Raw genomic sequence first — 14,373 nt, 5'->3', positions numbered from 1 at the left:
GCTGCAAGCTTCTTTCTGGTATCCTATGTGTGTGACAGGACCCCAGACATTTGGCCCATCTTTCACTGCTTTTATCAGGCCATTAGCAGGGAGCTAGTTTGGAAGTGAAGCAGCCAGGGCATGAACTGGCACCAATATGGGATGCCAGCATCACAGGCAGTGACTTAACCCAATATGCCACAACACTGGGCCCTTAACTGTCAACAAGCATCTTAACCCCTAGGCCAAATGCTCATCCCCCGCCCTATAATATTCTAGGCTTTACTATGGGATACATTTATTGAAAGAAGTTTTAACTCACCTGCATATACCAACAATCTTGTATGTGGAATATGAAATATTAAGCACTATATTTTAATCATAACAGTCAAACTGCAAGCTAACACCTTATGAAAGTACCATGAGGATATTGCATTTCAACATATAATTAAATATATTATGTTATCTTTAGAAACTTTTGAAGAAAACTCCTATCACATTAGAAATTTTGATATAACAATTTGGTCTTTCCTATTATTAAATGTAATCCATAAGTTACATACCTAAACACTTTTGTAGGTTGATGTGTACAATGTGTTTCCTCTGAAGCAAAAACATGCAACCATACATATATATGCAAAATCATACACAGATTTCTCACTGAAACTATAAATTTCTCATTAGCTATAAATTTATCATTAACTTCACTACCACAAAAGTAACAGTTGCAATTTAATAAGATAGAACTTCTTTAAATAATGAAAAAATGCTCTTTCTTTTGGTTAAATACAATTCTTTTTTTTCTTTTTGCATCCTGACAAGTTTGATAGAAATTATAAAGGAAGGTACTACAAGTGATTTGAAAACTGCTTTTAAGTAGAAATATTATCAGAGAAAATAGGCTTTCTGTTTAATACTGTAATACGATTTCAAATTTACAGTTTTAAATATTAAGAAATGATAAATTATACCATATGTGATAGGAAAACCTAATAAAATTCCCTTGATTCCATCATAGTTCCCATTTAAAAAATACTAGCACTGAAGAAAATGCTAGAAAGGTTAGGTTATATTGTACCCAACCTGACAAAGAAGCTATTTCAAGAAATGAGAATAATAAAAGTTATCCCTAAACTTTGAAAGATCTGTTGTAATGAATGGAACTAGCTCAGTTTCTGATTGCTTGCCAGCGGTGTAGCCACCTCCAACATACTCCTGTATTGATCTGGCAGCCTTTGTGGCAGTGCATAAAGAATAACCATCTGTGTCAGGTACAACAGCAGGTTCCGTCTCCATTGAACTGGCTGCTGCCCTGATTACAATGAGGCTGTTTAGAGCACCTGGTGACCACGACAGACTCTTTCTTCTCTGTAGTAAAGAAACTCATTTCTAAAAGTTTAGTGAATAGAAACAGGGAAACTCACCAGAAACAATCAGCTGTTGAGGTGCTGTAAGGGACTCCAGTGAAGACAAAGTAAGAGGTCTAGTGATGGAAGGCCCCTGGCTTGCAGCAAGAGATTGCCGATCCTGCATACTAGGCTGAAGTTCCCATCTGGGCCAGTCTACAGCAGTCCTGCCCTGTTCTTTTAAATCAGATGTGAAGGGTGGATAATCCATGTAAAATGGGCTAGATGGCTGACTTACAGAAGTGGGGAAGGAGGTCTGTACAGGAAGGGGTTGTGGTGCTGAAATTGTATAAAGTACAACATTAGAGAATATTTGTGCAAAATCAGACAGCAAATCTGTAGGCAGTGGCAGATGATTTTTGAAGTCATTTGAATGTACAGTTTCTGTATTTATCTTCAAAGTTACACCGGAATCAGTTTGTAAGTTTAATTCAAGATCCAGAGAATTATCGCTTCTGTGATGTTTGATGTGTGTATGAGGTACTCCACCTTCTTCTATGTCCTTTACATTTCCTTGACTCAATATGCCAGTGGGGGCCACAGCTACAGGATATTGTCCTATTTTCAATAGTTTTAAAATGTTTTCTGATAGTGACAGATCATTAGTAGTTAGTTGGGAAGTCAGATCAGAATTCATAAAGTCTGAAGACACAGTTTGTGAAGGGACAATAGATAAACATGTCTTATACAAACATAAATTAACATCCAAATTACTTGATAGGGTAATGGATTCTTCCAAGGATGAGGATAAAATTGTTCCTTTTGCACTCTTTTTAGAAGGAAATAAAGATGACAGTTCTGTGAATGCCACTGATGGTGTTATTTCGGTAGGAGAAGAAAATGCATGCCCAGAAGTGATAGTTTGAGTTCCCATTAGTGCATACCAGCTGGCTAATATTGCTGAGTTCATCCAGAATGTCTCATAAAACTGGGACTGTTTTCTATGCAAAACTTGATCTGAGAATTCATAAGAGGATTTTATTTCAGTCATAGAGCAAGTTGCACATGTTTGGCTTAATTCACTTAAAGAATCAGCAGCCTGTGAGTTGATGTTTGTGAGTCTCCGGTCGCTAGATGTTTCAGTAATAGCGTGATGTTCACTGGAAAGAGAGGCTTGTGTACTGAATCGGTGCAGAGTTGATGAGTTTAAGATGGCTACCTGTTTGGATATAATTATCTTAGCAGGAAGAATGGGAGACATCAAGGAGCTCAGTAATCTCCAGTGCTGTATTCTTGAAATTAAAGAAACAGCTGAATATTTTTCAATACCTTCTTCAGCTCCCCTAGAGACAACTGGAGGTACACTTGTAGAAGCAGTTGAGAGCGTGAATCCACGGGAGAGTAATGAGTGTCTGTTTAACTCAGTAGCAGCCCCTGCAATGTCACTAATTACTGAATTCATTGTGGTAGCAAATAAGGCAGCAGTCTGATATCTCTCAAGTAAAAAGGATTGTGTAGGAAAAGTAAAATCTGTCAGTAAGGAGGAGCCCATAAGTGGTGTCTTTCTTCTATCTGGGAAAAAGAATGTTGGCATGGCTACAGAAGTTTGGATAGACAGCTGTGATACAGAAGTTTTGCTCCAGACAGTTTGTGCTTCTTCATGAACACCAAAATTCAGAAATCCAGAAGAGGAAACAGCTGTGAAAGAAAAGACAAAGACTGTTTTGCTGAAAGTTCTTTAGAGGAAATCAATTCTCCAAGTAAGTAGGTTTAAAAAGATATATCAATACTTCATTCTGCCAAACCAATGGTTGGAGGAACATCATGTTTGAAAATGTCTCTTTTGGAGATTAAGAAAGGAGGAGGCAAAAAAAATCAGAAAAATAAATTAAAAATGAACAACTTTGACCCTGGGTTGATTCTTTAGTAAGCTTCACTTTCATGTCCCACATATTATATGTCGACACTTATGGCTCTGCAGATCAACCATCTAATGAACGCATATGAGGAACTTTAGTGACTTCACATAAATTGCATAAATGCAGTATTCCATTATTTACAGCCCAAAGGAGAGCCAAAATCAGAATAAATGGCATTACAGAGAGTCTACATATTCACAACCAAACGACTCCTTTGAATTATAAAACACAAAAATTTACAATCTATTGTCCCAGATAGAATCCATGAATATTTGACCCACCATATTAGAACGCTCTAAACATTATTTTTGATTAAAGGCAAAATGCCATTTATGTCAGATAACACTATATTTCACTTTAGTTCTTTAAAAGAATAGAAGTTATAGACAAAAAGTAGAGTGAGCTACCTTTCTGTTTATCTGATAATCTTTAAGATTTTTTTCTTTTTTTTAAAGGTTATATGTATTTATTTATTTGAGAGGTAGAATACAGACAGTGAGAAGGAGAAACAGAGAAAAAGGTCTTCCATCCGTTGGTTCACTCCCCAAATGGCTGCAATGGCCAGAGCTGCGCCGATCCAAAGCCAGGAGCCAGGAGTTTTTCTTCTTGGTCTCCCATGTGGGTGCAGAGGCCTAAGGACTTGAACCCTCTTCCACTGCTCTCTCAGGCCACAGCAGAGAGCTGGATTGGAAGAGGAGTGGCCGGGACTAGAACCTGGCGCCTATATGAGATGCTGGCACTGCAGGCAGAAGATTAACCTACTGTGCCACAATGCAGGCCCCAAGATTTTTTTTTTTCTTAAAGAATTTCTTGTTATGGGCTAAAATTCTCATTCTGATTATCCTGAGTTTCATTAACTATAAGAAGACTGAATTTGGAATTTATCATATGATCTACTTTTTATAATATGACATCACCTGATGTAGTGAATTGAATAATAAGACACAATCAAACAGCTTCAAGATGTCAAAATATCTCAGAACAGGAAAACCCATTTTTTTTAATCTGAGTGGCTTAGAAATAAATTAGTAAGAGTGTTAATTTACACATAATGGTTTAGAGGACATTAAATAAAGACATAGTGAGGAAAGCAGTACAAGGTGCTTTTAAGTTAGATTTACAGTTAGTTAAAATCATGAATGAAGATCTAATTTTCTATCAGAATTTACTCATCAGAATAAAGTCTGTTAATAAATATCTTCCCACTAGTCTACATAGAATATTATTAAAGAATATTCATATTCTTATCAGAGTACAACTTGATACCTCTAAAAACACAATTTAGAAAATAAAAATATATTTTCACAACTTTTGCAAACTTAAACTTCTTTGTGTCTCACTAGCTTCTACTTACCTTGATCAGCTGGATAAGTATCCATTGTGGTCCAGATTGCGGTAGCCCTTACAGATGGAGAACTACTGACCGAAGTTTCAGAAGGGAGTATTATATATGTTTGTGAAGAAGTGACATCTGTTCTTTGAGAAATGGGAAGTAAACAGGTGACTCTGCTCATTTCATCATCATGAAGAAGTCCAATAGAACAAGTCTGAAAATGACAATCACCATAATTAAATTAAGCTAGAATTTCTTTGCTCCAGAGACAAAAGTTTTTGAAGACCATTTGTATCTTTATAGTCACATTAGATAGCTCAAATCATCACCTATTTATGGACAAATGAAATATATACAGCAAATCTTACATTTCAAAATTAATTCATTCAAGACTGGGATATGTGTAATTGAATGCATATTCTTAGTTGCCTTATTTTTCAGTTAAAATACTACTTTTAACTCATTTTAAGGATTGTTAATGATGAATTTGAACCATATAACATTAAATAAGGATATATGGATATGAGGTACAAAATAAATTACAAAATTTTTTGCACTAAAAGTAATAGTTAGAAGCTAATAGAAAATGCCATACTTGCAGCAGAATCACTTTCTTTAGATTTTTTCAAAGTATTAAATTTGATTAGCTTACAAAACCAATGTTCTTTATATATTTTAGTTTAACATAAATAACTTCATTTGTCATATTATGAAATAATTACATGTAAAGAAATTGTTTTGAGCTCATAGGAAAGATAATTGGGGTGTATGAATTTAAAAAAGCAAATGAACAAAGAAATTTTCGCCTAATTGCACAGTTAAAATGTTTTACTATTTACAGCATTTTTATCCTTAATGAAATATAATTGTAAAATGACTAAAATATGAACACATGACTATTTCCTAACACTAAAGATACCATGTAAATGTATCTCTGCCTTACTGCTGTAATATTTGACCAAGATTACATCTACATTCTATAAAACTTAGGTCTTGCTCTGGATATAGATTTTGTTTCAGGTATATTTTTTGGATTCACTTTCAACTCATGACTGAAAGTTTTTATAAAAGTAAGAGGATTCCTATGTTAGATAACTGCTTTAAAAATATAAAATTCAGAAAATAGTAAAAAGTGAAGCTAGAAGTCATAGAAGAAATATCAAGGAAAATGGAACATGATTCTCCAGTTTAAGACCTTAAAATTGTTAATCTGTCTTCACTCAATGATAAGCAGCAAATCAGTGAAAGACTTCAAAGATTAATGAAAATATACGTGAAACCCCTGTAGAGACCAGAATGCCACTCTACTACCTTAGAATGAAAGCATAGCTAACATAGAACTCATAAATACTTGCATAATTCTGGACAGCATATTTCTTCCAAATTATAATCACAGGCCATCGTTAAGTATTTTAAATAATCACCACTATAATATTAGGGAATCTTTAAAAATCCCAAGATCTACAATTTCACTCCTTATCATATGACTATACACACACACACACATCACAGCTTTTCCTGTGCATTAAAAGAGAATATATAGGTGGTTCAAAAACTTGACAACATTGGGTTTAGATATCACCATAGCAATGATTTTATTAATAGATCCAGACTACTTGATGTTCATTGGTAAAAGCTATCTATCCTAAAACAAGTTTATATTATCACTTCCAACATTTGTTCCTATAACTGATACATTCTCCAATACTGTGTACTGTTTTATCGCTGAATTTTTTAAGGCATTAATCTAAGACATTTAAGTCCATCAGTCAGGAAATCATACTTTCCCTCTCCTTTGTTGCATGCTATGAGCCTAGTCAATATCCATCAAATGTTGGAAAACTTCCAAATTTACTGCTGCAATTTCAAGTTTGACAGGAAACATCTCATTATATTCTTTAAGTACTAATAAGGAAGAATTTATTATATGACGTTTCCTTCTGAAATGTTCCTCCAAGTAGATTTTTTTTTATTTTTTTTAACTTTTATTTAATGAATATAAATTTCCAAAGTACAGCTTATGGATTACAATGGCTTCCCCCCCCATAACTTCCCTCCAACCCACAACCCTCCCCTTATCCACTCCCTCTCCCCTTCCATTCATATCAAGATTCATTTTTGATTCTCTTTATATACAGAAGATCAGTTTAGCATACATTAAGTAAAGATTTCAACAGTTTGCTCCCACACAGAAACATAAAGTGAAAAATACTGTTTGAGTACTAGTTATAGCATTAGATCTCAATGTACAGCACACTAAGGACAAAGATCCTACATGAGGAGTAAGTGCACAGTGACTCCTGTTGTTGACTTAACAAATTGACACTCTTGTTTATGGCATCGGTAATCACCCTAGGCTCTTGTCATGAGTTGCCAAGGCTATGGAAGCCCCCTGAGTTCACTGACTCTGATCATTTTTACACAAGGCCATGGTCAAAGTGGAAGTTCTCTCCTCCCTTCAGAGAAAGGTACCTCCTTCTTTGATGACCCATTCTTTCCACTGGGATCTCACTCGTGGAGATCTTTCATTTAGGTTTTTTTTTTTTTTTTTCCCCCAGAGTGTCTTGGCTTTCCATGCCTGAAATACTCTCATGGGCATTTCAGCCGGATCCACATGCCTTAAGGGCTGATTATGAGGCCAGAGTGCTGTTAGGACATTTGCCATTCTATGGGTCTGCTGTGTATCTCACTTCCCATGTTGGATCATTCTCTCCCTTTTTGATTCTATAAGCTAGTATTTGCAGACACTATTCTTGTTTATGTGATCCCTTTGGTTCTTAGTCCTATCATTAGGATCAATTGTGAACAGAAATTGATCACTGGGACTAGTGAGATGGCATTGGTACATGCCACCTCGATGGGATTGAATTGGAATCCCCTGGTATGTTTCTAACTCTCCCGTTTGGGGTAAGTTAGCTTGAGCATGTCCCGAATTGCACATCTCTTCCCTCTCTTATCCCCACTCTTATATTTAACAGTGATCACTTTGCAGTTAAGTTTCAGCACTTAAGAAGAATTGTGTATTGATTACAGTATTCAACCAAAAGTATTAAGTAGAACAAACAAACAAAAATACTAAGAGGGATAACATATTAAGCTGCTCATCAACAGTCAGGGTGAGGGCTGATCAAGTCACCGTTTCTCATAGTGTTCATTTCACTTTAACAGGTTTCCTTTTTGGTGCTCAGTTAGTTGTCACCTATCAGGCAGAACAAGTGGTATTTGTCCCTTTGGGATTGGCTTATTTCACTCAGCATAATGTTTTCCAAATTCCTAACAGGGAGCACTTTTCAGTTAAAATTTAAACACCTAAGAATAATTGTGTGTTAATTACAGAGTTCAACCAATGGTACTAGAACAAAAAAAATACTAAAATGGATAAAGTATTACATTGTACATCAACCATCAGGACAAGAGCTGATCAAGTCACTGTTTATGACCTACTTTTTTACTCATCCATTCCAAGCCTATATATTATAAATATATATATACATATTTTATTCATCTCTATCTATCTATATCTATCTATCTGTCTTTCTGTCTGTTAGGTCTAACTGCATGTTTACTAAACATATTTCTTCTTCCTCTTGGACTACATGGCTAAGTCACTCTATGGTTACATGTAACAAGGCAACTTAGTTCCAGACAATGCAATAAAAGGATGGTCATGAAGTGTGTCAATTTTAGTTACAGCCCCAAAATCTGCTCTGTATGAACCTCCAGCCTCTTCTATGACCTGACCCATGAAGACTCATTTAAAAGATGGTACAGCCACAAGAAAAAAATAGTTAGGTGTTTGAATCTCTCATCTTAGGAAGGGAGCTGAAATCAGATACACTCACTTGGAATTCATATGAATGAAAAATTAATTTACATCATATTAATTTAGTAACATTGTGAAAGCTATTCTTAAAGCACCTATCAGTGTCCTAACTAATACACCAAATTCTGCCTCACTTTGAATTTTGTGATAATATTCTTTGCTACCTGAAATGAACACAAATCAGTATAAAATACCCCCCAAAAGTTGGATATTTCTTCATAATGTCTTCATTACATATGAAGGAAACTGCAATTCCAAATATATATCTTTTCTTTAAGTAAATCTTTCATTTTTATTTAATTCTTAACTTTACGGCTATTATTTGTTACTTATTTTGTCATCACATCTTTAATTCTGTTACTCACTCTTGTACCCAAACTCTTATACCCAATATGTTTTGAATGTCTACCATGTGTAGCATAACAAGCACTCATTGATACTGACTGAAAATGTAATAGGCTGAAGATGATGTTTTATTTGTATAAAAGAGCTATTTAAAAAGGAGTTATTCATAAAATACTCTACACATTCCACTTCTTTTTATCAAACCATTCTTATCCAGATTCCTTTTCACCATGTTACTAGATCTCTACTAGTGAATTTTCAGAAATGACCATGCTGCTAAATTCCAAGTATAGTTTCTGGTCTTCATGTTACTCAAATTCTCAACAACACTCAATTAAAGTCTACTATTATCTTTACAATTTTTGGTTTCTCGCCTTTATCTTACTTCTCCCCATACTCATCCTGTTTCCACTTTGGTTCCTTCTCCTGTGTCAGAACTCTAATTTGAAATTTATCGTGGGTTTTTCTTCAAACTCATTTCTTTCCTTTTTTTTACATTTTCTCTAGAATTATTTGTATCTATTCAAAAGTTATAAAGATATGTTGATTAATCCTACATTTTATAACTATGTCAAATCTCTTTGTATATGTTCTTACACAAATATGTACTTATTTAGCATCATTATGTAATATACTTCTTGAGTCAAAAAGCTTAATATGTTCAGTATTGAACTGCTGATTCAGCTCCTCCATTCTGCCATATGTGTCTAGCGATCTCAGAAAATACCTTACCATCACTCTGCTGCTCAAGTACTCCATCATTCTATTTTTCTGCATTTTCACATGTGCGTTCAATGTCAGGTCTTGCTAATTCATCTTTCATATACATTTTAAATCTACCTTTTCTCGTAATTTGCTTTGCCACAGCTCTATGTGAAGCCATCATTATCTTTCATATAGAATTGAAATTTCCTAGGTGATTTCTTTGTAAACCAGTTTCTTCACTCCTGCCTTCACCCTCCTTGCAGAGCTTCCTTCCCAGTTTAGGCATAATTTCAATATCTGAGCGAGGTCACTTCACTTCCTATTGAAAAAAAACTAATATATTGCTATTACATTTGAATAAAATCCAAAATACTTGCTATTATTTATGACTTCTTACAGCATCAGACCCTGCTTACTTCTACAGTCATTTCTGCTCCTTTGATTACCCCATACTTACTTGACTTACACTGCCCATTCTTTGCAAATCCATATGGGATAAGAGGTTTCTCTTTTCTTGTCCCTGGCATAAATTGATACCCCTGATAGCACAGCCATACCCTAATTCTCTCCTTAAATTATTTCTTCTCATTCCTCAGGTCTAACTTACATGTTTCCTTAGCTAGGTTTTCCCTATCATCTACATTATTTTTCTCTCATTATAATTTTTGCATTTCTTCTCAAATACTAAGTAGAATTGAATTATATTTTTGTCTATTACCTTTCCTTACGTGCTTTTACTAGTACACTGTAAACATTTATAGGCAAGAGCTTATGTCCATTCCATTCTGTAATGTATTCAGCACACTACTGAAATGCTGATAACCACTTAGCATTTCTTGAATGAATACAAAATTATACTTGAAAAATTTTCTCTGCAAATTAGATATAGTATTTTAGTGTTGCTCCCCGTCTTCGTGGAGGAACGACACAGGACCCTGCGCTGTTCTTTCGTCTGCTCGGCCCTCCCTGGGTTTGCTGCTGGTCCTTCCACCTCCGTGGAAGGGTGGTTCCCCCTGCCACATTCCCCACTTCCGCGGGGGAGCGGCACACCGCCGGCCGGCTCTCTCGGGGGCTGCACAGGTGTTCCCTCAGATAGATGTTCCCCTTAGATGTTCCTCGTGCATGTTGTCTCTCTCCTCCTTTATAGTCCTCTTCCACCAATCCCAACTCGGCTGCCCACACGCCGAGTACGCTGCTCTCCTCCAATCAGGAGCAGGTCCCACAGTTTATTGGTTGAACTGAAGGCAGCTGTGTAGAAGCTGTTTCCCTTCTCAGCGCCATATTGTGGGAAAGCAGATGCATAGAATAAGTCTTAATTCCAGTAACTTAGTCTAGTCCGAGTTGCTCCCAGTTGCTCCCCACATTTAGTAAGCAATATGTAAACATATTCAACCAATAATAACATTTGACATTTGAAAAACAAATGATCTTTTAGATTATTAGAAAGTCAACCACACAAATATGAAAGTTCAAAGAATATAAGTTTTTAGATAAAAATTATATTAATAGGAATAAAAATTCACTTGAATGTCAATTAATGGGGGGCTGGCACCGTGGCATAGTAGGTTAATCCTCCGCCTGTGGTGTCAGCATCCCATATGGGCTCCGGTTCTAGCACAGGCTACTCCTCTTCCAATCCACCTCTCTGCTGTGGCCTGGGAAAGCAGTAGAAGATGGCCCAAGTGCTTGGGCCCCTGCACCAGCATGGGAGACCAGAAAGAGGCTCCTGGCTCCTGGCTCCTGGCTCCTGGCTTCAGATCTGATCAGTTCCTGCTGTTGCGGCCACTTGGGGAGTGAACCAACGGAAGGAAGACCTTTCTCTCTGTCTCTCCCTCTCACTGTCTGTAACTCTACCTCTCAAATAAACAAATAAAATCCTAAAAAAATATATTCAATTAATGATCATGAAGAAAGTTAATGAAAAAATTATCATAATAAACTGATTTAAGTACTATTGAATTGAAACAAGCCATAGATAGATAAAAGATTACTAAACTGTTTCCTACAATTAATAAGAACTTTAAGGGAAACACATAACAACATTTATCAGGTAAATTATTAATAGATAATGTTTCATAAATTTATCTCAGTAATTTTGCCTATTTTATTCTAAGTAATTATCTAAGAAAAATGAGGGAAAAAAAGAGGACCTAAATGAAAGATCTCTGCGAGTGAGATACCGGTAGAAAGAACAGGGCCATCAAAGAAGGAGATACCTTTCTCTAACGGGAGGAGAGAACTTCCACTTTGACTATGACCTTGTCTGAATAAGATCTAAGTTGGTGAACTCAGGGGTTTTCCATAGCCTAGGCAACTCATGCATGACAAGAGCCCAGGGAGATTACTGACACCATAAACAAGAGTGTCAAATTGTTTAGTCAACAACAGGAGTCACTGTACACTTACTCCTCATGTAGGATCTCTGTCCTTAATGTGTTGTCCAGTGTGAATTAATGCTATAACTAGTCTCAAACAGTATTTTACACTTTGTGTTTTGGTGTGGGTGCAAACTGTTGAAATCTACTTAATATATACTAAATTGATCTTCTGTATATAAAGATAATTGAAAATGAATCTTGAAGTGAATGGAATGGGAGAGGGAGTGGGAGATGGGAGGGGTGTGAGTAGGAAGGAAGTTATGGGCGGGGGGAAGCCACTATAACCCAAAAGTTGTACTTTGGAAATTTATATTTACTAAATAAATGTAAAAAAAAAAAAGACTGATATTACCAGCTATTATGAGCTAGGCACGTATGATAGGGTTAATTTATTGGACTTTTTATTTTATTTTATTTTATTTCGACAGGCAGAGTTAGACAGTGAGAGAGAGAGAGAGAGAAAGGTCTTCCTTTTCTGTTGGTTCACCACCCCCCCCCCCCCCCCCCCGCCAAATGGCTGCTACAGCTGGCGTGCTGCGCCGATCCAAAGCCAGGAGCCAGATGCTTCTCCTGGTCTCCCATGCGGGTGCAGGGCCCAAGCACTTGGGCCATCATCCACTGCCTTCCCAGGCCACAGCAGAGAGCTGAATTGGAAGAGGAGCAACTGGGACAGAACCAGCGCCCCAACGGGGAATAGAACCCGGGGTGCCAGCACCGCAGGCGGAGGATTAGCCTAGTGAGCTGCAGCACTAGCCTGGGCTTATTTTCATGTTAGGTGATCAGAATACAAGTTCTTCCACATGTCCCTAGGTTCTAAATCAGGAACTTGGAAACTTTTCCTATTTAGTTCAGCCAGATAGAAAATATTTTAGGCTTTGCAGTTCATACAGTTTCTGTTGCAACTACTCAACTCTGCTGTCATAGTGTGAAAGCACCCATAAACAATATGTAAAAGCACAGGTATGGCTCTGTTCCAATGAAACTTTTGCAAAAATGGTGCATGCTGGATTTGGTCTGTGTACAATATAACCAACATCTGTTATAAAGCATAAAACTTGGTATCATTAGCTGCAACTCTGGATTAAACATTTAAAAATTAAAAAAAGAAAAATGAGAAAATAATTCAAGATCAATCTGAATAAATTAAGGATATGAAGAATTATAAACACTAACGAAGATTCCAAGAAAATTTCTAGGCATAAGTAGTATGTCTGCCATTTTGATTTTTCTAAAACAAGGAAGTGGTGCTTATAAAATAAGCCCTATTTGAAATAAATACAAGTATAGTGTGATATTTCAGTAGATAGGTACAGTGTGTACTGACGAAAATACAGTAATTAATATTTCCATCTCTGTCATTATGTAATGTTTAGAGCGTTTGAACCTCATCCCTTCTACTTGCATATAACGTACACAGTATGTTATTGTGAACTACAGTCAATTCACTATGCTGTGAAACACTAGGACTTACTCTAACTGTGTTTTGGTAAGGGGACACCCGTCTTTACTCAGATGAGCCATTACTTTTACTCTGAGATACATGAGTAGAGATCATGTGAGTAGTCTGTCCTGAGACTAGGGACAACAAATGAAAAGGAATTATAATTAGTAATATTATGCTCTTCCTTTGTTTCTTCTATACTTCATAAAAAGAATTTCTCTCTTTTCTCAAATCCCTTATTTAAAAAGACTCAATATAGGAATTGGCATTGTGGCACAGCAGGTTAAGCCATCGCATATAATGTTAGCATTCCATATTTGAGTGCAGGTTCAAGTCCCAACCACACCACTTCCAATCCAACTCCCACCTAAAATACCAGAGAAAACAATGGGAGACAGCCTTAGTACTTGGGCCCCTGCCACTCATGGGGGAGACTTGAATGGAGTCCCAGGATCCTGGCTTCTGCATGGTATAGCCCTAGCCATCCTAGCCAGATAGAAGATATTCATTCTCTCTCTCTCTCTCTCTCTCTCTCTCTCTCTCTTTTTTAATATCTCACTCTATTTGTGTGTCACTGTTTTTAAAATAAAATTGAGACTTGTAAAAAATGATTAATGTTGCTGAACTTAAATTGATTAGCAGGAATTGGTAAATTCTTTGAATTTTTAAGAATTGCAAAGTTAAATAAGCACAAAGACATTTAGCCATATCTCATATACTGTATTTAAATATGTTTCAGGTAACTCCTGTGCATTGGCGATCAACAACAATACAACTTTGGGTGAATATTTCTGGTTATTTAGTCAGCAGAGGTCTATGCAAGTGTGTGCCTCTTAAGTTGGGTGGACTTCCCACTGACAGTGAGCTACACCTGGTGAGGGAATCAGGCTATTTAATTTCACAGATGCTAGTCTCCCACAGGATAGTGCCTCCAGGCCACTAATACTGCTAAGGATACTGCATCTGGCTATAGTACTATATCTATTTAAACTAGGGAGGACTTATGGGGAAAATACACACAGAAAAAAACGGTCTGTTCTGTTTTCCTTTTTATTTATTTATTTTTAATAAACACTGCAGTGAACATGGAGGTGCACATGGGTT

General features: G+C 36.4%; 1 protein-coding gene across 1 annotated transcript in view; it reads right to left on the bottom strand.

Annotated features, from left to right (window-relative positions):
- Positions 1–14,373, bottom strand: part of EYS (EGF-like photoreceptor maintenance factor) — a 1,804,868-nt gene that overhangs the window by 924,699 nt on the left and 865,796 nt on the right. The window contains 3 exon segments of the mRNA XM_089333540.1: positions 1,404–3,036; positions 3,039–3,165; positions 4,595–4,791. Of these exon segments, the coding sequence (XP_089189666.1) occupies positions 1,404–3,036; positions 3,039–3,165; positions 4,595–4,791 (1,957 nt within the window).

This window comes from Oryctolagus cuniculus, chromosome 5, assembly GCF_051225735.1.
Source record: "Oryctolagus cuniculus isolate XC-2025 breed Fujian yellow rabbit chromosome 5, ASM5122573v1, whole genome shotgun sequence".
NCBI classification, from domain to species: Eukaryota; Metazoa; Chordata; class Mammalia; order Lagomorpha; family Leporidae; genus Oryctolagus; species Oryctolagus cuniculus.
This window is presented reverse-complemented; position numbering and strand designations above follow the sequence as displayed.